The 26,156-nt window shown below is 36.6% G+C and overlaps 1 protein-coding gene across 1 annotated transcript in view; it reads right to left on the reverse strand.

Annotated features, from left to right (window-relative positions):
• The window catches only part of LOC146138881 (E3 ubiquitin-protein ligase XIAP-like), a 44,769-nt gene that overhangs the window by 18,487 nt on the left and 126 nt on the right, over nucleotides 1-26,156 (reverse strand). Inside the window, exons 2-11 of the mRNA XM_083394720.1 lie at nucleotides 24,392-24,916; nucleotides 23,669-23,864; nucleotides 21,804-21,980; nucleotides 10,990-11,102; nucleotides 10,008-10,042; nucleotides 8,851-8,965; nucleotides 8,414-8,472; nucleotides 5,457-5,539; nucleotides 4,952-5,137; nucleotides 4,350-4,464 (exon numbers count right to left, since the gene is read on the reverse strand). Of these exons, the coding sequence (XP_083250846.1) occupies nucleotides 4,350-4,464; nucleotides 4,952-5,137; nucleotides 5,457-5,539; nucleotides 8,414-8,472; nucleotides 8,851-8,965; nucleotides 10,008-10,042; nucleotides 10,990-11,102; nucleotides 21,804-21,980; nucleotides 23,669-23,864; nucleotides 24,392-24,916 (1,604 nt within the window). The remainder of the gene's footprint in view (nucleotides 1-4,349; nucleotides 4,465-4,951; nucleotides 5,138-5,456; nucleotides 5,540-8,413; nucleotides 8,473-8,850; nucleotides 8,966-10,007; nucleotides 10,043-10,989; nucleotides 11,103-21,803; nucleotides 21,981-23,668; nucleotides 23,865-24,391; nucleotides 24,917-26,156) is intronic.

Consider the following 26,156-nt stretch of genomic DNA (forward strand, 5'->3'; position numbering starts at 1 on the left):
GGTTAATTACCATTTATTCAGGTTTTGGCGAAAACCCCCCCAAAGCCAATGACAAACATGGAAACGCAACTGACGCACATTTAACGTGCTTCCGTCAAAACAGAAACATTGCAACACGCCATTCAAAGTTCCGACTAAAACAAATCTCAAACTGACCAGATAAATTTCACCAGCGAAACTATTTTGTCACACACTCTTCTTCCAAAAAACTCCCTAAGTTTCGGTATCCTTAAACCATTTGAAACCGACGTAAAATAATTCCACCGTTTGTGGCGAAAAAAATTGCAACACGTTATTCAAAAATGACCTCAGTATGTCGAACTACATGTGTATGGCGCAATTTGTAACCCCCAAAAAATAATAATAAGAATTCCGCCAGAGATAAAAATGCAACATGGCATGCAAGTTTCGACTAAAACAAATCGAAACTGACCAGAAAAATTGTACCAGCGAAACTATTTTGTTACACATTCTTCTTCCAAAAAACCCCAACCAGGGATTTCCGATACTCGATATTTTTCTCCGATACCGATAATCGATATTTTGGGCGAAAAGCTTCGCGATCCGATACAGATGACGTCATCACTAGGGCAAAATAGCAAAATGGATGAAATCAGAAAAAGGACGTAATGTTTTCATATTGTTAGATAAAAAGTCAAAATTATTATTTTGGTATAAGAAGCCTAGTATCGGACTAGAACCGATAACACTTGGTATCGGGCATCGGTTCCGACCCAATATTATCAAACATCCCTAGCGCCCATGTTTGCTGTAGTTTCGCACGCACGGTAACGCTAATAAATACAGCGGTCGTATTACGGAAGTCGCTATGAATACAAGAATCGACAACAAAGACATTATCTTAATTTAGAGCAGGGGTTCTTAAACTGGGGTCCATGGACCCCTTGGGGGTCCGTGAACTAGTTTTAGGGGGTCCATAAAGGTCTAATTGAAATATTAGTGTTTATTTAAGAAGTAATCAATTATTAAAGAAATCAATTTAATTAAAAATAAAACGGTTTTGCACTGAATGTACTTAGACTCCATTTCACTTTCACAATTTTGGACCAAAATCAGCAAATTTATGAAGTCTATTTGTACTGTGACGTCATTTTTTAAATTGTTTTGCCTACAGTGGTCCACGCGAGATAAAAACCCAACTTAAGGTGTAGATAAAAGACGCTAGGCGCAGCTATCAACACTTTTTCGCGTCGCTGCAAATGTAACAGCGAAGCTGTGGCCACCCAATTATCTTCACTGAACATATATAGAATGGAACAAACTTAAGACATAATTCTTAAAAGTTCAAATTTGATAAATATGAGTCATGTTTGCGTGTTTTACTTAAGATTTTCTCAAATTCTACAAGCAAAGTTGCTCAAAACGAAACCCAATCAATTTAACCACATATAACTACTGCAGTCTGTGACCCAACCAGATCAAACGGCGACGTAATTTGGGCTTTCCATCCATTGGTTAAGAACCAATGTTCTATGACAAGTGCGCACAAGTACCTTCCCAGCCAACATAACCATATATAACAGTGGTCGGCAAACTGTAGGCCGCGGTCCAAACTGTGGGTCGCAGAGCCATTTTTAGTGGGTCACGAGTTATTTTTAAATAGCGTAGTGTTACAATGTAGTTGTGGGACAAATGTGGCCCTGGGAGACTGTCGAACTATATTTTTTGCCAACTTTAACTCTATGTAATTGAAAAAAATTTGCGCGTATATTCTTAGTTTTATAGTATGCTTTTCACTAAGATATGGCAGAGTTTTGGGCACCAAGGGTTTCACCTTAAAATCAAATATCGAGTGGCTTTACGTAGTGGGCCTTCAATAGCTCTGAAAAGAGTACTTTGGGCCGCGACAAAAAAGTTTGCCGACCACTGATTTATAATATCATTTAAGTAAGGGGCGTATTAGTAATAGCTTGTTGTATAGGGGAACTTTATTTTAAGATTCATGACAAATCAACGTGTAAGGCGTGATACGGTTAACCAGGTTTGCTAAGGTGCGCCTATGTCAATTACATTACGACCATCCTGTTAAATTGTAAGGTAGGAAGTCGTCATATTAATAAGCAAAGTTCAAAGACCTTTTATTTAAATGACGCCTTTATAATGGGTGTAACCAAGTATTGCGTCATTTTAGTGTGACTTACGTTATAGCATAAATAAAACACGTCAATGCGGTAGATTAGTCTTTCTGAGACTAAGCGGTTCTCATCGCCTTAATGGAAACGCCCGTATATGTACAACAGACAATGACAACTATGGATGTATAAAAGTAGAGGTCAACTTATTTTTGATTGCGGTCGAGCGAAATATTTTTAAAGACGCGCAATCGACAATATTATTTCCAACTTTGAAAATATATTTACTTAGAATTTCGTAAAACGACAAACTGGTGCTAATCTACATTCCAAGCCAGCTAAGTTTAATTTGTTACGTCTAAATATATTATATACCAAATCAGATACTAGAGTGCTTTTTTTCAAAACACATAAACAATAAATTTGGAAAAAGTAGGCACAATTACCCTATAAAATAGAAAACGTTGCTTCTACGCAAACAATAGCTGTAATGAACAAATCAGCTCAGCATCGGATCGGCTCCGATGCCACGCTAGTATATCTGTATGGCACAATTAAACCCCCCAAATAATTTCAACCTGTTTGAAAACAAATTACAACACGTCATTCAAAGTTTCGATTTAATTTCGTCGTAACCTTCGACCACGATGTGAAGACTAGGAAAACAAACTGGTAAATTTGAATGCAATTTTATTGCGACGAATCGATTTATTGCCTCGCAGCTTCTCGTAACCTTCGAAAACTAATGAATAATTTAAACATGGAAGGCTGGGTCCAAACACGTGACGTCATTATGTGGTTTGACAAAATCTTTGGGGTCTAGTTTTTTGAACAAACATAGTTACATAGTTCACTAAGGCGTCAAAAGCCTTCTCTTTTTTTTTGAAAGTTCCATGTAAAATTGTGTCAAAAATTCTGAATAGTTTTAAAGCTTAACCAAATGTTTATCCGTCACCGTTTTTTTATTTTATTTTATTTTCTAGTTGTGCCAACCCAAGTATGACACACATTATAATGCTTAGTACACGCGTAATCGCGTATGCAATACGATCTTCTTAAGAACAATTAATAATCGAATTAGTTAACGTCTATGGGAAACAGGCACAAAAAAATGGAAGAACAAAAAATGGCTTCGCTAGGCTTTCAAATCACCCATAGGATAATATTGTATGTTGTATCCCATTTTTTTCTATAGTAGTGAACTTTATAACCTGGAACTCAATAGTATACAAACATTCAATGGCTTCTGTATTTACAACACTCCTCAAAGTCTGTGTGAACCTAGCTCTTTTCCCACGATATTTGGCAGGGAAATCAAATGTTGGCCTGTTGTTCACAAATTGCGCTGCGGGGTTACAATAGTTCACGACCTCAGAATATCAGGTCACGCAAAAAAAAAACGTTTAAGTGGTTAGGAAACCATCGGTTAAAATCACACGGGTAAAAATTGTTTGCAAAAGCTCATAAAAAGTTAAGTTAGATAACGAAATTAAATTTTAGTCTATCTTTTTCGTGTTTTTATAGCACTGTTCACTGCTCTACATAAACAATAATAAACATACTTAATCTACAAAAACCTATAAATAAAAAACTCATACTGCAAACCAAATACAAACCATATAGGGTTCAGTTATTTAAAGTTCTGTTGTTGTTAACTCACGCCCCATAGTTTAGATGTTGTAATCGCAAATTAAATATCTATATCCTAAATACAGGAGAAAATCAACACAATCAATAAGCTGTGAAAACTCTGTCTTACTATTTGTACTGCATACTAAGTTCAGATTAATCAAGAATACACATAGAATTCACAGTAAAATGTAAAACCATAGAAACTCTGGAATCACTAGTTTTTACAGCTCCAAATGAATTAAAGATAGTTTCGTTATAGCAAAACTAACCACAATAAGGCTTACTGCATATACCACATTAAAAAACTAATTATGCCACGTTTTAAATGGATTTTGAAAGCCTTGCTATACACAGGAATGGCTTGGATGCTACAACGCCGGACATATTTGTTCATAGGTCTTATGATCTATGCCTTATACAACTGCTTAAAACACTGGAAAGTGAGTTCAGTAATACATCAAAGATTTGTTGTTTTTTATGCCATTATGCCATTGGTTGCAATAGATTTATTTTAGATTTTTCTGCTTTATGTATTCTTGCTTCATAGGTTTTACGGAGTGTACCTTTTAAACTGCTTAAAACACTGGAAAGTTAGTTGAATATCACCAGAGTATAGTTGTGTACCTGTTCTGACTGCGGTGGGTCGGGGGGTTCGGTGAATATAGGTTGTTGGGGGGTGTTTGCCGCCCTCTCATCCGAAGTTAGCGGGATGTTTCGAGTCTCAGATCCTTGGACCATGCTAATAGGGGATTGCTATCGTTAACTTTACCGATAAAGTTTATAACTGTTACAACCTAGTTAAACTGAAAGGGCTTTGCACACATGTGCTTCTCAATGCCAAAGTAAAACTAAAACATAAACTAAAAACTGCAACAAAGATGAATTGTGCATAAAAGACAAATATAAGTGAAGAGAAAAATTATTGCCTTAACTTTATTTAAAAAAATTTACAACACATGTGCTTTATTACGGCAAGTAAGGAAAAAACAATTCACAGTGCCTAACGTTCACTTTACCGATAAGGTTTATGAAAGTTACAAACTTGTTAAATTAAAATGGTTAAAAAAATAAAAATAATAAGATTTAAACGAAGCCACAAGTGTACAATGCCGCCAAAAATGTGTTTAAAAGTGTTTTTTAGTTTTTAAAACCTTCCGAAGATTAAAAAATCAGCTTAAGTTTTTTCAATTCTGTTCGCAAGAGGATAGTAAGTATTTTTTTCTCACTTGCAAGTGGGGAAGTGTCGTCTGTGCTCGGACTGTACGCTGTCGCCGTAATTCCAGTTCCTGAGCACTCCTCCGCACGAAAAGCACTGGACGCGATCCAAGTTTCCCAGGTAGAAGAATCCAGATCTCGCCAAGTCGTGTGTCGTCACTGTTGGACTCGATGTTGGAAAATGCTCGTAGGTTCGACTAGTACAACACCTCGCGTTAACTTAGTGATTCCTAAACTATATGTCGTGGTACTCCAGTGTGTTAAGAGATTCTAAAGTGTGCGACGGATATTTAAAGTGGGTGAGACTAGGGATCGTATTGGAGCGAATGAAGTGGTAGTCGCGGTACTCGTCATATCTAAGGTTAAACTTGGACGACCTGTAAATATGCTTACGAAGCCAGGTTAATTGGACTTACAGTCCTTAGTACCGCAATCTGTTTGATTTGTATTCTGGCCTTCACTCGAGACACTTTTTATGCAAGTATTTGTTGAGCAAATGTATGCGTGTCAACTCACAGTCTCTCAGATTCTTTCCTCAGATCCAGGTTCTTGACGAAATTTTCGTGATAAGCTGAAGCTATGGTGGCGAATTCAACAGTCTGCAAATATAAGCTACTGGTTAGTCATAATAATGGATAAATTAATAGTAAAGGTGACGATTTTACCCAATTTATACTTTTGTCAATCTTCCCAGATGTATTGCGCGTTAAATGTGTTGGGTTGCAAATTGTATTTTAAGAAAAAGAAATAAACAAAATATTGCCTTTTCAATTCAGATCAACTTTATTCAAACGAAGAAAAAAATTAATAATTCCTATGCAACCAAGACTGTGAACTTTGATTAAATGTCGAGTGAACTTTGATTAAATGTCGTTCAGTTTTTTTATAATTTATTTAAAATTCAGAGTTTTGGAAATGCAGTGGACAACATTTCAAATGTATTGTGTTTTTTTTATATTAATTAACCCCCGTAGTTCTAAACTAAAACAATTTTACGAGGTCGCTAAACTCAGTCGGGCATGATAAGGCTTTAAAACCACTTAGGGTCGTGTTATGGTTCATTCTGCGTAAAAGCTGGCGGTCCATTCATGAAAGTAAATGGGATATATTTCTGGAGGGTTAAATTTGAATTTTTTATCGTTGTAGATGCTAATCCGTGCGACCTCGTGACACCCAAATGTTTTGCATTATTGGCTATCTCGTTAGTCAAAGTTTCTCCAAATATATCGTAATTTATAATAGGCGGTTACAACTGTTCACAAGAACTTGATTTGAGTAGAAATGGAACATTTCACCTTATGTATACGCCGCACATAACAAGCTTTGGAGAGTGTTTAAAATTATAACAAGTATGAAACTCAAGCTTTGGTATTGCGACAGGGGGAACTAACTGTTGTATTGATAAGGCTTTCGACATTTGCACCACAGACTAGTTATATATACATCTCAGTTAAGACTGGAAAACCAAGATAAACAAATCCATGGCCCTAAGGGGGAATCCTGATATACATTTGGACACGCGGTCCCTCTGAAAGTTTCATACTACTCTGTTATTATTAATTAGTCTCAAGGTGGGGGACAAACACAAAAAATGCATTGTATCTACTTATTACAAAGGAACAGTTTCTAAAATTATCAGACCCACTGCGAAGAAGTGGGTGCGTCTTTGGGGGCGGGGCCAAAAGGGCGTGTAAGGGGCGGCACGTTACAACATAACCGTTAAATATTGCACACTGCAAAATAAGTTGGCTTAAAAAAAAATTGTGCTTACATAGACTCATAGTTCTGCAAAAGTGTAACCATTAAAAAGAGTAAATCTAAAATCTGAATTTTTGATCGATTTCGACTTTAGGCAAAAGTCTATCTAATATTGAAATCATTTTTCCATACGCCGTTTTGCTTTGCAAATACGGTCGTATTGCAACTTATTAGGGTTCCCTTGAATTATATTTAAAAAAATGTCCCATTTGGTAGGTTAAAGTATTCGTAAATAATCCAAACTTACGAAAGAGTCTGCTTGTCTCACATTCTCGTCAATTAAGCACAAAGATATGATTGTCGAACATGTTGCCGGATATGGTGTCCCTTGTTTAACCTCGCGTCGTCTCACCACTAGTTATTCGTATTATATAACAACCTCAAACAATCCTAACAAAGCACGTGTAAAAAACGCTCTGAATTTCAAGAAACAGACCAAGAACAATGGTACTTTTGCAGTAAATTCTTGGGACTGGTTGAAGGTTGTAGTAAGACGTAGTAAGAATATTAAAGCTTTAGCATTTTGAACGTTTTGAATAACTCTTTATTCATTTCTTTTACGATGTTGAAAATGAATAAATAGTTCAAATGATACCACTTCTGTATGGGCTTTGATACGTATTTTGGTTTCTGTAAATTTCTGTAAAAATGTGTGCAATAATACCTCACAGAACCATATCCAGAGAACTATCAAAAGCATGCACTTGCAATAATGGCCTAAAAAATCTTAGCACAACAAAACAACTAGGGAAAATACCGTTGAAACGGAAATAGCGTTTGAATGGCCTGATTGTTTTTGCACCACACAAAGGGGAAGTTAACTGAACGAAAACTAAAATAGCGACGGGGAATTACAGGATTCCAACAAAGACTATTGGGTCCTGCGTGCTTGTGATCTTAACAATCAAGTTTCACAATCTGCTTCCGCATACTTTAGCTGAAAAGCATAACTTCAGTTCAGTTCCGCCAAGTTGGTTCCGCATTTTTCAGTTTCTAGCTGCAATTCAAGCTGAGTATTTCAGATATTTCACAACGAAACTGGTTTACCGCAAAATCGATTGTTTAAAATCTCAAGTGCGCGGCCTTGAGTAGTTATTGTGCTCAGCTGTCCGCAAATAACGATAAAACTCACAGTTTCAGGGTAAAACCCGCGATCAGGCATTCTGTAAAGACTAAACAAATATATATTGTGCCTATACTAGCATCGTGAGTTCCTTAAATCGAACCAGTATATTATTTTTGTGCATTATATTATATATATTTTCTTTAAAAAAGTGTCTAATCCTGTTTTTACTCTGGTTTTTAAACTTTTGAGTTTTATTGTTAATATACGCGTCAGCGGAACAGTGATTGACAAGCAGCACCTGCTGCCAATGGTTTTGGATTCCATAAAGAAATGACCTCTTATAGAAATACGCGCTCTTACAGATATATGCAAATTGTTCGCGATTTGCGTTTACTCTTGCAACAAACAAGCTTGTGTTAGTACATACAACAAAGTACAAATATTGTATAGACTTACTTAACACAATACACAGCACCGCGGTATAACTGTGTGCCCCAAAATATTCATAAATATATTAACGTATTCACTTGGGGTAAAAGTGAAGGGATAGTATATGATTTTCAAGTCTTGATCCTTTATAATACGTAATCACTAAACAATGATGTTCGTTTCACTTTTTTAAACGCACCACTTTGATTTTTTTACTTACATTGATTGACGAAGACTGGTGAACAGGCCTCGCAGTTTGGTGATGTCTGTAGCTTGGAGCTGTAAAGCACATATTTAAATCATGACAATTCAACATTAGAAAGCATAAACTTGTCTTCAAAGCCATAACTGACAACAGGTAACGCTCTTGCCGTTGTTTCTCTACTAGCTCCCCTCTCAGTTGGTAGAGCGAGAGTTCCGGTATGGCTCATGTCATGAGTTCGAACCTTACCAAAGGCAAGTTTCACGAACGGGATACAGCAGACAACGTTGCAATGGTTGTTTGTCGACTTGCTCCCCGCTGAGCCTGTGTAGCTAAGTTGGTAGAGCGACGGTCCCGGTATGACAGAGGTCGTGAGTTAAAATCTCACCACATACTTATATTTCTAGCATAAAATCCCTCGTATTGTTTTAAGCTGATTTTGGTTGTAAACTTACGAGGATTAGCAGGAGTATGATTGGACGACGAAGCTTGGTTGTTCGTAGATCCAGGCCATGATCTTACATCACGTGCTTCGGCGGGGTGACGTGGTGAGCCCCCATTGGGCAGCGACTGGACACAAAAAGGCGCGACAATTTAAATTTTGATATGCGCGCAGAATAAACGAAGCAAATGGTACCCAGCAAGAACTAGTTGTTGTAGTGGTGAATACGGAGTGAAGTATAACAAACGCAAAAAGAAGAAGTCGGTTGGGCACCTTACGACTCCAATAAAATTGCTAAAATTTAATTTGGAGCAATGGAATAAGCAATCTTTTTAAAGCTTCCCCGTTGTTTAACAATAAAACAAAGGTAAAAGACAAAATGAGTTTACCCCGGTAACGAAAAATGACGGAATTGTGAACAAACTTCAAGCGAGTAAACAACAGGGTTGCAAATTAAAAAGATCCTGTTAAAAAACGCAAAAAAAAACATAAATAAGTAGAAAAATCAAAAAGAATTCGTAACAAAAAATTCTATAGGGTTAGAAGATCAGTCTTTCGGAAAACCCGGCAGTAATTTCGGTCCTATAACAAAGCAAATTCTCCATATGGGATCAAATGACACGGACTGTCGCTACGGTAAAACCCGAATTAATAGTTAAGGACTTTAAATAGCTCGCCACATTTGCATACTGGCTGTTCAGGTTTCCCCCTACACTTTGAATTGTATCGACCTCTATGTGCATAAAAAAGGCTTTGATATTTACATTGGAAAATAATCTCAACCCACTAGAATTCCGAAATTAAAGCGATTGGATAAGAATGAAAAATAAAAACTATTATGGGTACAAAACGTTAAAAGCTTTAGCTATACAACCAAAGCCATCTTGTTTAACTTATAAATAAATTAGCTAACATTAACGAAGCTTGCAGTTTTGAAATAAGTTCTGCCTAAATCAGTGGTTCCCAACTTTTGTCGCCGCGACCAGTATTTCAACTTTTCAAAACCTACGCGACTCCATATTTGGTAAATTACGTGTCAAATAGATTACAATAATGTAGAATTTGGGCGAAATGTTTACAGGCATGAGTTACAACAGGTTGGAGACCATTGGTTTAGCCAACTACTGTGGAGGGATAAAAAGTAACTGCTAAATCACGGTGCCATCTTACCGGTGTGTTTAGGAATCTTGCAAGCCCGCCACCACCTGAAAAACACAATAATTAGCACATTTCTTCAGGAGCTCACCCGAATCTGGGTAAGGATATTCTTAGTCGCGGACGTCACATTACAAAACAGCATTGCATAGCTTTAGAACAGTGGTCGGTAAACTTTTTTTGTCGCGGCCCAAAGTATTCTTTTCAGAGCTATTGAAGGCCCACTACGTAAAACCACTACAAAAACAGTGGCGGATGCAGGATGTTTGATTTTTAAGTTGAAATATTACACGGCAATTAAATAGTAAAGTTGGCAAAAAATATAGTTCGACAGGCTCTCAGGACCACAGTTGGCACTTTCTTTAGGCCTTTCAAAGCTAGGTCAATTTAAAAATTTGATACCAAACCAACTTTTAAAATAAAGTGCAATGAATGTACGGCATTCACGCGACCCACAACTACATAATAACACTAAGCTATTCAAAAGTAACTCGCGGCCCACAGTTTGCCGACCACTGATTTAGAACATGGGTAACCAAAGTACGGACCACGGGCCAGATCCGGCCCGTCGAGTTAATTCTAGCGGCACGCGGCATTGATTTCCTTATTTTTTGAAGATGAAGTACAGTTGAAATGTGGTCGGTTGCAATTTAAAACTAAATTTTGATTCAATTCTAAACAGAACGACAATTCATTAAGGCTCACTACATTTTGTTTGTTGCATATAACTATTTATATTTGCTTTATTCAACGATATTCAAGTTGATAATTTTTTTTAAATCCGGCCCGTGATCGCAAATCCAACACTCCAACCGCTATCCGGCCCTTTGTGAAAAAGGTTTAATGACTCCTGTTTTGAAGCGGAGCCACCATACTTCGGCTCAACATTCCACATAAAGTAACTTACCGTTCATAAATACGTCTAATTCCATGTTTTACCGACGAGAATGTTTATACATCTTTAAACTCCGTAAACAAGTATAATTCCGTGTTTTACCGATAGGAACGTTCCCACTGTCTGTTCCGTGGATGTGCTCGCAGTCGCTTCGGTGCCACCTAGTGGACATGACGTCATCACCGAATGCCCAGTCTTCAACACATAATCCACAACTGGAAGTAAACAAATGAATGGCGTAAATACAGAGATATTGAAGAAAATATGCCTTCTAAGGCACAAACCACGGCTGGAAGGCAATCAAATAAATTGGGTAAATGTAAACAAAGGAAAAATGGGGGAAAATTCATTATCTTATGAATAAATTAAAGTTGACATTCATTTTGCAAGGGTCAAGATGATTTCCAACATCACATATTCAGTGCAATGTGGTTAATTTAGACTTACTTTGTAAAAAGGTTTTATTAGACTTCAAGTTGCATAAATAGCACTGATAAAAGTTTTTAAGCTTCAGTTTAACAAACGGCATGACGAGATAGAACAAGAAAACAAGCTGCGGTGTTTGAAACGTGAAGTTCAAAGTCCAACGAAATGCGGGTTGATGAAGGGAGGTGGTGTTAAGTTTCGCAAGCGAGATTATCAAGGTTTACCACACGTATCACTTACAAAACGTGATAGGAAGGTAAGTTACCACTATGGATGTACGATAATATCGGATCGGAGCCGATACTGGATGCTAAGTTGTAGTATCGATATTCGTCCGATACTAGGGTGGTATCGGTACTCGTCCGATACTAGGGTGGTATCGGTACTCGTCCGATACTAGGGAGGTATCGGTTCTCGTCCGATACTAGGGTGGTATCGGTACTCGTCCGATACTAGGGTGGTATCGGTACTCGTCCGATACTAGGGTGGTATCGGTACTCGTCCGATACTAGGGTGGTATCGGTACTCGTCCGATACTAGGGTGGTATCGGTACTCGTCCGATACTAGGGTGGTATCGGTACTCGTCCGATACTAGGGTGGTATCGGTACTCGTCCGATACTAGGGTGGTATCGGTACTCGTCCGATACTAGGGTGGTATCGGTGCCGATCCGATACCGAATGAAAATAGAGGAATTTCAGCCAAGATATGCAACCAAATTCACCGAATCTACCTTAAAAAGTTCAATTTATAAAAAAAAAAAATCGCGCAACAACTTGAGGTTACTACACTTCTTAACGCTACACCAATTATCGGGCCCGATAATCTGGAAAAAACCCTCGCTTTCAAAAAGCCAATTGTTGCAATACACCCCCAATTGGTGTTTACCTGACCTTTGTATTCCCCCCTGTGCTATTGTATTGCTTCCAGTGCTTGGCGAAATACGGCGCAATTAGAGTAAGATGCTAAATATTTAATTGCACTTGCAACTTGTCTGGCGCCCCTAATACGTTTAACCTACAAGGAATCTATTCGGATTGGATTTAATTTCCGTTGGAGGTTAAAATCTGTCATTTCCTGGCTTTGCAATTCAATATTAATCTATGAACTTTCTATCTAAGTTCATTTCATCTTAACATAGAATGAATTATTGCATAAAGCGCATTTCTTTGGTTTAAACGCTATGGGATTATTTCTTTTGAATATTTGAGAATAGTTATGACGTCATTTGGTTTTGGATCGAATAGCGATACAAACTATTGGGTTTCGGAATAATTTGTCAAGTATCAAATAAAATAAAAAGTCAAATATCGTAATTACCTATAATTACCAGTATAAGCCCGATTGAATATCAAGTGTAAGAGTGATTTTATAAGCACGTTTATATATTGATTAAGACACTTTAATGAACTATGGGTTAAAGCAATGAACTAAGATCGCGCACTTCTGTAGTCGTACTAACCAAACATTACGGTCTACTTATTACTACTAATTAATAGTAATGTACTTTGGCGCCTTCGAAAAGGTTTTACGGAAGACTAAAGAGAACCATGTACATTTTAGCAATCTTTTGTAAATGGCCGTATTTGTCTAGTTCTAAATAGGGCACTAAAAAGAGAAAATTGTATTAAATTCTCTACAAGCTTTCGAACATAAGAATTTTGTATAAGAAAAAAAATGTCTTTATATAGTACTGCCTGATTACGCTATGTAGATTTTGAGTGACCACAAAAGCAATTCGAACGCTAAATAAGGTAAAGCAAGGTTGATGTATGCACTTCATGGTTCGCTGACGCTAGAAAACGCAGACAGATCAGTTTTCGCAGCTTTCGCAAGCATGAACGGGTTTTGCAGTGTAAGCATGCAATAGACTAGCGCTTGAAATTCGATTACAGCATTTTTGCAGGTTTTTGCAACGTTCAGCCGACATAAGTGGTGCAATCTTTTTCATGAGTTAAAATTTGTTCGGTCATGTGATTTTGAGCTCATAACAAAACGTCACAAACCGTAAAACAGCATTTTAACAAGGTTCGCAACGACCTGCAACCTACGCTGGTGCAATTTAACGTGACACTGCGTTGGCGAAAACAATTTGAACTCGGAAAGGTCATGTGATCTGTTAACGACAGGAGAGATTTACCGTTTTTTCTTCAAGTTTATATTTATAAAGTGACGAACATCGTCTCAGTTACGTGTGTCGCGTTAGTTAGGCGAACACATCCCTCAAATAAAAGTATAGGCATGTAAGAGTTTGTAATAGATTTGACTTTTTTTATTTTGGCCATCTGGTAACCCTGGTCAAAGACCGCCCAAGTCTTCGCAAAGGCCAGGAAACTTTTTCTGGCCTTCCTTGCTTTCCCTCTACTCGACCATCTGTTTTGGAATAAACTATACAAGCTAACAGTACAAAAAAAATATCATTACCTTATCGAAACATTACTTTCCATAAGTGGTGTAGCAAATTTCGCATATTCGGACGACAAGTTAAAAACTGTGGGTCGCTTATACGGGGTAATTGGCTACAGCAGCTTAACTGATTGAGTAGGTAGCTTCGAACATTAGGGATACTTGTATTATAACTAGGCTATTAACCAAGTAAAAAGCTTCAAGTTACACTAGTGTTTTAAATAGAAACGTTACTGCCATCGAAGTAAGCCTGGCAATCCGTGAAGACCAGGTTGAGAAATACTGGTTTACAACAAAAGAGAAAATAAAGCTTAATGTGGCCCCATATAACAATGCAACAAAGCACAGTGATTTTTAAAAGGGTTTTACTTACTGACACAAAGGAATAAAGCACGTTAACACTCCAATGTGCAAAAATCTGTTTGCTTTTTTTATCACTTTGTGTGAACTGTGCTAAAAGGCACTCTGTTTTATATTTTATAATACTCTTCCGACCAACTAGATACTGTATTTTCGGGGTCTAAGACTTTATTTCGAAGGCCAGATATAAAATTTTGTCTCTAATTTTTTAACTTTTATTATTACTCCTATTGTAACTCGAGCGAATAATTTAAAAAAGGTTAATTAAGAATTGCAAGCGTTTTCTTATAGAGTGGCAGTGGGGACAAAGTGGGTTTACAGTAAAAAAAATCGAAAAGCGTTATTTTGATGAAATCACAAATTTAATAAAACTTAAATCACCTCAACCAACCAGAAACCAAATAGTCTGTGTTGATTTTTTAAACCCTGGTGTTAAAAGTCTGTAAGTCTGTTAGGTCGTTAAACGAAAAATATAAATAGCTTTTTAACGAAACTGTAGTGACTCTAGTAAACTTGAAAGAAATTTTCGCTCAGTTTAAAATTGCAGTACAATTTAATTGTTATTACTCCCGACAACATTTTACTCGTACTATCAGGAAAATAGGCCGTGGGCTGGTAGAATTAAACCCGCAGGCCCAAAGGTCGTAGCTTGGTGACCCTCGACCGTACATCAAAATATAGGTTTAAGCAAATGTAGTACACCAAAGGCAATGGCAGACTCACCAAATCTGTTGATCAATAATAATGCAAGCAAGGCAGGCAAGAAAAACAACCAGCCTGCAGTGAGTAGGCCGTAATGGTTGGTCAAACAGCAGCTTCTGAAGGGCTAGACCAAAGTATTTAACACACATCATGTGTGTGTGTTATGTGTATCTTTCATTCAAGCAATTTTTTCACAAAATATTATCACACAGTGATCTCATTGCGGAAGTCCCAACATTGAATGACGTGCATTTAAACGTGGTGGACTTCGCTGTAGAATAACCACAAAAACATCACTCGACGCCGCTAACAACCGAACGACTGTTTGTTTTACATGAACAACAGGATGTTTTGACAGATTATATAGCAACGAACCGTGTTAACTAGGAAACAACAAAACAATAGCACACTTGTTGCACCACAATCACCTCATTAAACTAAAAACTGGTATAGTCAAATCACAAACACCAGTATCCAGTGTGAAAAAGCCTTCTTGTTATAAAACACAGTTACGTAATAATTCAAAGTTATCCTAGCCTAGATGGTCTGATTATGGGGTCACATGGGTCTTATTGAGGGTTACACCTAGTTACACAACAATGGGTATCGAACGCACGTATAGATCGCATGTCATCACGCGGAACATGACTAAGCACGTTGCCCATTCATAAAAAGTCTGTCGTAAAACATTGCGCACTTAAAAACACTATCAGGGTGATGTAGGTACATGTGAACTTCCCCACCTGAGTTACTTGGAAATCTTCACATGGGTAACCTTGTTTTTCGACACGTAGGCACAGAAAGACGTCAATATGTCACGTATTCTGACGTCACAGGCTCGTGAAAACAATGACAGCTTATTTGTCTCGAAGGCCAAATTGTTTGCTTAAAAAACGTTTAATTGTAGTAAACAATTTGTGTGTAAATCAAAAAAAGGGAAAATAACAGTTTGCATCCGTCATTATACTATAAACTTTTGTTGTTTCATTACGCAAATATTTATTTAAAACATATTATAGCCAAATCACGTGCCGCGATGTTTTACAATGAACGTTAGCAAATATAATAATCATAAGCGACGTTTCAACTTTAAAATAAAAGGTTGAAAAAACTGCCAGCCATTGGATTTTCGACAAAAGAACGGTACTGCGCTTTGGCTGCCAATACACACTGGAAAGTATAGTGAAAAGTGGATTTAAAATACATTTAAAAAGTGGTTTCAAAACTATTTGTTTTATCTTTTAAGTTTTTAGTAAATAAACACGCAAGCGAACACAATAGTCGGCACTTGGGCTTGGTTGGTAATATCAGATAGTTGACGATCCCCGATAATTTTGGGCCCTATTATCGGTGTACTCGTCCGATACTAGGGGTGACGTGGATGCTAGCAGCTTTACTTGCGACATGCTTTGGGCCAAACGTAGCGTTTACACCTTGAAATCCTGATTTGTCAGAAATAATAAAAGCCTTTGGATGTTTCAAATTCATTATTTTTGCTTAGTATAGCATTGTCATATGATATGAGATTGGACGACCGTTTTTCAAGCAATAAAAAATGGGATATCGTTATCGAAATAAATTTTAAATAGCGTGATGCGTTGTATAGGGCAGTGACTCAAACAGTGTGTAATACAGCACAACCATGGGCATTTAAGAAGTATAGTCCAGGGGTTCTTAAACTGGGGTCTATTGACCCCTTGGGGGTACGTAAATCAGTTTGATTAAAAACAAAACGATTTTGCACTGACTGTATTTAGACTCCATTTCACTTTCATATTTTAAACCGAAATTAACAGATTTATAAAGTTCATTTGTATTGTGACGTCAATCTATGACGTCATTTTTTGAAAAATTTTGCCTATCGGGGTCCACGCGAAGCCAAAAAAAGTTTAGGGGTCCGCGGTAAAAAAAGTTAAAGTGGTATAGTCGAACTTACATAGTCAATTTACAATCCAACAATTACCATAACTAAGTATAATAAGCATACAAACTAAATTCAAGTGAAATCTTTTCAAAGTCAGTCATTTGTGGCATGCTTGTAGAGAACAATAAATACGCTTCACACAAAACATTCCATAAATTAATCCGATTAATTAGTTTCTACAGTCTAAAGAAAAACTGATTCTATTCGGAGTCATTAATTACGAAGGGCAAAATAAAACATAACTTGGTACAGGTTTAGTTTATTATGGTTTTGTGTTTATTTTTAGTTTATTATGGTTTTTAGTTTAATATGGCTAACAATAAACTATTAATCTTCTAAATTCTGTTTTGTTTTATCGATTAGCGATTGGATAGTTTTTACAACGTTTTCAAATTAGGTAATTTCTGATTCGTAATCGTTTTGCTGTATCGCTTCCTACTTCGCAATTATGCAGCTCATTAAGGAATTTCCCAATTGAGAAATATTGGAATAAATTAGGAAAAAAACAACACAGTGCAGAGTGGCTTTTGAGAAAACATTTTTCCGTTTTGGTTACGAGTCACTAAATACGTTCAGGTCAAATGGCACTCGCAGGTCTTAAAAGAAAATATTAGCTTTGGTGCGACGAATCAATCGTTTTGCTATTCACCGAACCACAATACGCCGAATCACGGGTCAGTATCGAATACAACGAATTTTATTTCGATTTCTAACTCAATATTCGTTTTTCCGTCTTGGTTACGAGTCACTAAATACGATTTCAGGTCAATTGACATTAACAGGTCACCCCCATAGTAACAGTTATTTAAAAGAAACCAAATATTAGCTTTAATGCGATGAATCCATCGTTTTGCTGTTTAGCGAACCCCAATACGCCGAATCGCGGGTCAGTTCCTATACAAAGTATTTCGTTTCTATTTCGGACGCAATATTTGTTATTAAAATGGAGTGATGTAATGTGGAATGGAGTATTTCAAGTGGGTATTCTGACGAAATGACGGAAACGTTTTAGATAACGATGTCTCGGCGCCATCGCAATGGTAACAGAAGTCGTCATAGCAGTATCGGTTCTGAAGATTGTTTTATTTGTCAGTGGTTTCGACTTTCAATCAGCCGGAATGTTTCGTTTGCGCAATATTTGCGAAATTCTGCTTTTTTTTACTTTCTCAACAAAGTGTTCACATAACTCAGGCAAATCCCCTAATGATTTACAACAGGGGTGGGCGACCTACGGCCAGCCAGTGCAAATTATCCGGCCGCCACATCTTTCACAAACCGGGCACGAAGCCATATCGCTATATCGGTAATGATATCTATTACCGGGCACGTTTATCGGATCATCGCCCATCAGTTGATCCACAGTAATGTAAATAGAAATTTGAATTCTGGAGCGTTTGGCGTTTACCTCGCTCGTGAAACGTCAACGGACGTCTGTTTTTCGTCAATCAAATTTCCTGCTTTGTTAGAAACCTTTTGAGTAAAAACCCGCAATAAAATACGTTGCTCATAAATGAAGAATCTTTTTTCGCCAAACCCTTTGACAATGGACCCCGAGGAAAAAAAATAAACTTCATTATTTGAGAACTTTCGGCAGCACCAGACTAAATTCCACAGACCATGAAAAATCAATAAACTATAGAGAAAACGACCCTATACAAATATTTTCAATCTCAAAACCGAGGTAACACAGATTACTTTACGTCAACTAGGTAAATTTTTGAGTATAGGAATAAAAATGTTATGAGTCAATGTCAACTTTGTTAGTCACAGTATCGTAAACTACTCGTTGGTGTACAAGTAATCTTACTGAGGAAACCAAGTTCTCAGAACCGTCAGCAAATATTGTGAAGAAAAATTGCTTAGTTACTTTAATTTTTTAATTGTTTGAACTAGATATTAGCATTTTTGTGATTTCGGAGTTTGTTTTTTTCTCTTATGAATGATTTGTTTTGATGTAACTGTTTTCAATAAGAAACTGATCAAATATATAACCACACAATGAAGTTGATGTGATATTAGGAAAGGGTTGGTTTTATAACAAAAAAATCCGCATACGCACAAGAACAAACACACACATGAACATGCACGTAATAATGAACACTTAAAAAGGCGATTATACAAACCGCGTCAATCAGAAACTTTCAAAACCTACTTATCCCACATACGAAAATCAAGTAAGCTATCGTTCCTGTACACCTGGCGAATTTGTATTACATTAGACGTAATTGGTCTTAATTAGCAATGATTAAACCACCCGCGTGCAATTTGAACCACAAATGGCTTAAATAAAAGCCTCAGATCAGGGGTGCCCAACTCAAACATGCCGACGTGCCAACTTTTATCTTATAACTTCTTCCCGTGCCAAAGTTTAGCAACTATTTTTTTTCTAATATTAAAAGCGCTTTTATACAAAAAATAAAAACAGTATAGCGTTATAATATCAGAATAATTGTTTTGTTGTCGTAATTGCTGGGATTGTTTTGTATTATGAATAGACAATGACAATTGGCTGTATAACAAATTTAGCTTTTTTGACAATTGACTGTATTTTCTTTTTTGACAATTGACTGTGTATTTTTTATTAGGTCGCGTGCCTCATGTTGGACACCCCTGCCTTAGATGATTTATACAGACACGGTACAATATTGATCTCGCAATTAACGGGGTAATTTGAGGCGTCTGTAAAGAAACTTAACCTAAAAAACAATTTGGTGAACACTAAAAGGGCTAAAGAGTAGAATTCTAAACCACTGACTACGTTATTTGGTACATTGTCAGTTTTATTTTACTGGTAAAAACACCGTCTCGACTTCAATTTCAAAATCCGATAGGACACAAAAAGTCGACAGTTTTAATTGTTTCTCTATCTCGCCTATGGAGCAACAACTCATTCCATTAGTCAATTAGATCGAATTTAAGATCGAATTTAGATCGAATCAAGCAATATCGGTTAAGGGTAAAACATTTGCGCATTACCTAACAGGGTCGGGCACACAGCTAAGTGGTTTGTATGTTTAATCCAAAAACACAAAATTAGAGAAACGTTGGATAAAATTATAAAGAACGCTTTTGGACTAGGTTTTTTTGACAAAACATTAAAAAAGGAAAAAATCGGAAAGGGCTTAACTACAATAAAAACCTAACAATGGCGCAACAAACCTTCTATAGAAAGAAACAATCGACCTATGATGTAACCATTTAAAGTTTATATAGACAAAAGACAGATGGTGATAGATAGGCGGTAAAACCAAATTTGCGGATCATCAATCAAAAAAAGGTTAACCTTACCACCACATATACCATAAAAAGGACAAATGGTTCAATTTGGGAGTCAAAAGGAAGTATTTACGCCATGTTTTGCAACCGTTTGTGCAATCGCTATATGGGTAATTTAGGAAACTTTCAAGAAAAACGGTCTTAAAATTGGGCAATTCAGCTTAAAATTTGTCAATTTTTACGTGCATCAAAGAGCAGGGCTGTTTTGGGCTCCATTAGCTGCAAATTGCGATCTTTAAAAGTTGCACAAGTTCGTAAAAGGTTGCACAAGTTCATGAGGAACTGCAAGAGAAGTTATGCATAATTCATGCGTAAGCCTTAAGCGCCTGTCAATCATTTTATTTGAAATTGCAAAGCATGATGGAAAGCCGATGTAATGGCCTAGTTCCCTTAAGCTGCTAAACATTGCAACGACATGCGATCGCCGTCACATGATTATCAAACGTTATTCAACTGTGTAGACTTTACCTTATAATCTTATAACAAGCCTCATGCCCATGGCCTCATGCCCAGGTTGTAAAGTATAGCACAAAAAAGTTTGTTTTTTTCGTTTCTCATTTTTAAATCGTATTTCACAACGTATGCGTTTTTTTGTTCTATGTAAAGCACAGTTTTATCGTTGTAACTCGTCAATACTGTGCAGACAGACCGACGAAATAAACAGAAAACCAACGCGGTATTGCACACAGCGGATATGGGCGTCATTTCCGGGAAATCACCTCCACATGAATGATACACAGGAAGCCATCGCAGACTCACCGAATCTGTGGATCATGGTGCAAGCAGGACAGGCTAGAAAAACAACTAGCCTGCAGTGAGGTTCGAACTCACGACCTCCGGTCAAGCCGGGACCGTCGCTCTACCAACTGAGCTACACAGGCTTAGAGGGAAGCAAGTCAAGAAACAACCATAGAACCGTTACCTGCTACATCCTGTTATTACGGTTAACTTTATAGTAAAAGGGATCCACAGTAACATATCATTCAATGAAAGATACACATTACATACACATTAAGTTTAACAAATGCGAACTAGCCCTTCTGAAGCTGCTTTTTGAACAACGATAACGGATTACGTATCATTAATTTAGTGCGAATATGAACGACTCAATATCCGCTCTGAAAGGGAGCGAGGCAAAATGAAGGCGGCTTTATGTGAATCAACACTGACTGTATCATACTAGTCAAGATATACTTTTCACAGCAAAATCACGCTACAACGATAGTACAGCATTACAAATAATATTATCGCTAACCCGCAAAATAATATTAAACATATAATAAGAATACTAAAGCCCAAAGCAAAGTAGTTATCATTTTGAACAACTATCTCTTTATTGATTTTCAACAAAGTTCACCATGTGTATGGGCTTGGATATATTCTTACTCTGTATTACCACAACCTGCGACCATTATCTTTAGATTTATTCAAAGTGTCCAAAAAATGCTATCCACTTCTGTTTGAGCTTTGATATTCTTACTACGTCTTACAACAACCTCCAACCATTGTGCTCCAAAAAATATTAAACCCCTAACCGAACTAATACAACTTCACACATTACCAGGAGCTAACCATTTATTGGGGGCCATAAAAAAATGGGATAACCGAAAAATGCTTAAAAATAAGGCTAAAAAAGTTCAAAAAGAAACACAAGTATATTTCACCACAAAGTAATTAAACTTTAATAGTGTAGTTACCTAAAGCATTTGGCTCTGTCTTTGTAGCCAGTCAGTTAAATCTATAAGCCTTACTAGTCTACATTTTAAGAAACACAAGAAGTGTATTTTAATACAAATTAGTAAATTTTGCATAGTATAGTTACCTGAAGCACTTTACTCTGTCTTTGTAGCCAGTGTACAGAAAACCAGCGGATGCGAGTTGTCTTGGATTTACAGGGATTTGGTCGGAAAAGCGAAGAAATGTGGACAATCGGTAGGATTCTTGGTATGAGTCTCCAGGGGGTATGTACACACTTCGCTGGCCTGGGGGGTCCTTGCCTCTATTTACCACGGAAATCAGAAAATGAAGATAAAACTAAAAAGTATGATATATATAATTTTCAGAATCTGCCTGAACTGAATGGTGAAAAACAACGATTCGGTTGCACATCAATGATAAAAATTAAACTCAGTACATAACATAGTAAACCAAAAATCAGTTTGTTTGGATGCTATAAGATAAATATATTTTCACAGTGTACTTATCTTTATACAAATTTGAAAACAAGAAAAAAAAAATATATATATAAGTAGTTATGGTTACAATGGACGCCGAGTTTGGGGTGCTCAGCCCCCCTAAAACAAAAATAAATCATCATGGAAAATAGTTTGCATTTCTGTTGATGCGTACGATTTGAGGTTCCCTATATCCTCATAAATCTTAACACTCTTTTTCAATTTTTTATATTAACCTAAAAGATATTTAAACTTTTTAACCCCTTTGCACATAAAATTATTTTTTTTAGTTTTTTTTAGACGTCATATTTAGCGCAAAATTGTAAGCACCACTGTCAAAAACAAAAGTTGGCGTCTATGACGTTTACACAGACAGAATTCAAGGTAATGTGCAAGTCTGCAAACCCAATTTGCTGATAATGTTATTCAGTGTTACTGCGTTGGCTTTCCTTTAAATGGAAATGAAAGTGGTCTAGCATAGGTAGACACTAGACAGTCTGGTGGTTCAAATGAGCTAATGCACAAAATGTCAGTCCTTAAATAGGCATAGACACCTTCAACAAAAAGAAAAAGGCAGCAGGGAGCAATGGCCTTGGGAGTTTTGAGGTTCAAATATGGTTATTGCAAATTGACATAAACGTTGGCCTTGGCCACTCATTTTTAAATAATCTAGTTTAAAAAGCCTAATAATAGGTAGTATGCTGTGATTTCAAAACTGTTTTAATCCGATTTATACACAGTTAAGGACCTGACAAAACAATTTAAATTAGGTGACTGATCTCAAAAAGGTTGTGAATTCTTCCTATGGGTGAAAATCATGACGAAAAGCACTGTGAAGCAAAAGCTTGGTGGCAATCAAATTGACCAATAACTGGCCTGCTCTGCTTCAAAATAAACAAGTACAACTGTGGCACAATTTGCTTCCAATTCAGTTGTTTTGTCAAGGTAAATACCACATTTTTAGTTTATCAGTCACCAAATGTCGTAAACAGATTATTGCCGAATGAATCACCAATAATGCAATAACATACTCCCAGGCAACAACATCACAACAGTATAATTTAAAGGCTGTTCAAATGCTTGTCGAGAATTCAGATTATTATATAGTGCCACCTGATTACCCTATTTACACTTAGACAAATACGACCCTTTACAGCTTTACTTGAGTCCAACCACATATTGAATAGTAACAATTTTCTTTTTGATAGAAAAAATAAATCATTATTAAACCCCATAATAGGATCAAAAGCACTGCATGTAGCGATGCACACAATTTGTAAAAAAGTTTTAAAACCATTGTAGTTGAACGTACACACAATGCCACACACAATCCACCTACTACTGCATGGGCATTGTAACGTCTAGTATTATTAAATCAAACTCACAATACTTTATACGCGGTTGGATTGTCCTAAACAAAAGTGAACAGATATAAGTGAATAGAAATCAAGCCTATGACATCTAAAACCCTATCGTCATACAATAAACTTAAAAAAAACAGCAATCTACATACCGGTCATAGATATTTCCGTCAGCTTCAACCTTGACATTGATGGAATCCCAAAGAAATACTTTCTTCACTTTAGGAATACAGCATCTCATGGCATCGGTTCGTTCACATTTTTTTGGGTAGAAAGACATAATTGCATCATGCTGACAGAGATTCTTCAAACAGTTGTTGTAAAACACTGTGTCCGACCCAGGGTAGCCTAAAACAAAATAAAACACATTGACAAAAAAAATCTACTAATTCTATTTTTGTCTTGTTTTTTGTTCGTCAACTTTCTATGATTAAACAATTTGGATGAATTTAACAGACAATGAAATGTACATTGGTTATGTTTACTGAAATCTAGCTTAGAAGTATTGACAAACAACCACATACTATGATAATATTTACTTGGTGCCTTTGAAATGCTATTACCAAAATCCGTTGACCTAATCAGGGTTGTATAAGGCAAGGTTAGAAAAACAACTGGCGGACGTGAGGTTCAAACTCACATCCAGGCCATAACAGGATTAGCACTATTGCCTGCTTTACTCTGTATGACTTTGCTTGTACTACAATCTTGATAAGACCAACCTAGTTTGGTAATAACCTTCTTAAAGGTACCCGGTGTATTAAATAAATAAATTTTCAATTTTTTGCAAAAAATACTTAAAAATTGAAGAATATAAGTACAAAACACTTGTGCTTGCAAAACATTTGTCCGATCAACAATGGAAAAATACTAACTTTGAAGTTTCTTCTCAATTTGTTCCACAAGTATTTGTCTTTTCAATGAATACCACTCATCCGTTTGAACTCCATCAGTCTTACATAAAGATCTTGCGAGATGAAGATTTGCATCGTTCAAAAGTAACGAAGTAACAACAAGAGCTCGCTTGCTTTTAATTTGTTTTGTCCATTTGTGATTTTCGAATTGCTGAATCGAAAGTTGATTTACCAGATGCAAAGCAACAAGTATGTAATTAAAGTCGTCGTGTTGCTCTGCCAGAAATGTTGTATGAAATACACTTGTGATGTGCTTTGAAAAGGTTTCAAAGCAGTCATCAACTCCCTCGTAGATAAGCGCACCCAATGAGTGAAAAATCACCCCCACAACTGACTTGATTTTGTCCAACAAACTCACACCGTGGACCCATCGCTCGTGGTTCTGCTTCTGAAGCTGCCGTTTTAGGGAAGTTTCAAACTGTTGCAAAACAGCTGCATCTTGTTTGGAACTTTCCTTCAAGAGGTTGGCATTTTGTGTTTGAGGATCTGTCAAAAATATTAAGGAATAGGTAAGAACTTTAAATTACCATATTGAAGGGCAGGTAAAATTTAACAAATTTATGAGTAAATTTTTGGGTAACTAGAACTTTTGTTAAGTTAGGATCTGTTAAATATCAAAATATAGGTGAGAACTTTAAGTGTGCTTTATCAGTTGGACTTTGAATCAGCGGATTCAGCTTATTTCTATGAAGTGGAATTCTGGACTCAAGTAAGACTACATATGATTACCCAAGACCAAGTCAGACTGACATGTAATGTACAATGTTCAAAAATTGAAAAGCTGGAATATGGTGGATATTTTCAAACCACATATTACACCCCTATAAGTGAATTGCTGCATATCCAACCTAGTTCATTTACATAAATTGGTGGAATACAGGCTGCAAATTTGGACAGAGTTGGACTCTGGACCAAGATTCAACTTAACTCCTAGTCAGACTGTTGTTTTCGACAGGCCATGCAGTCAGTGTTTTTTTAGGGTGTTTTGGGGGACAGAAACGGTCCCCCGAATTTCTCCAGCAGTTTCCCAAATTTTGGACATATTGGTATTTAAATAAAACACTTGCGGTCTTTTAAAACTACTTAGTGGTCACCCAAACCAAACCTTAAAAAAAACCTGCATGCAGCCCTAATTGAAGGATTGGCAAAATATAATAGCATGTGTAGCAGCAAACACATTTAATTTTTCACAACGAAAGCATTACCAAATAGAAAAAAACTGTTTTACATGTGAAATTTAATGCCATTAAAAAAGAATGACGGTGGCCTAGCCAAAAACTTTTTTTACAGTAATAAATGGGCGCTGGTCTAGAATCCTACCACAACGTTGAAATGATTATTAAGCAATGCATAATATGTGGGTTAGGGTGTCGGTTAGTGTTTGGGTGTGGGTAGGTCAAGTAATATTGTTTAACACTATTACTGGACTCACCCAAACCCAAACGCTAACCGGCACCCTAACCCAAATAATGTTCGTTGTGGTAGGATTCTAGACGAGCGCCAATAAATGTGTTATTAAAAATACAATTGCAAAGAAGAAATAAATATGAGAAACTCAAAAACTGTTAGCAATATACACCCCCCGGAAGATTAAATTAAAATGTAACTAGAATACTTTCGTTTAAATTAGGTTATTTGCTTAAAATACATTTAGTACAAATCATTTGTGCAAAAGACTTAACTTAAAAGTCATATCATTAGTGTAAAAGACACAAGTGTAAAGTCA

Source organism: Ascidiella aspersa, chromosome 7 (genome assembly GCF_963924565.1).
Source record: "Ascidiella aspersa chromosome 7, kaAscAspe10.2, whole genome shotgun sequence".
Lineage (NCBI taxonomy): Eukaryota > Metazoa > Chordata > Ascidiacea > Phlebobranchia > Ascidiidae > Ascidiella > Ascidiella aspersa.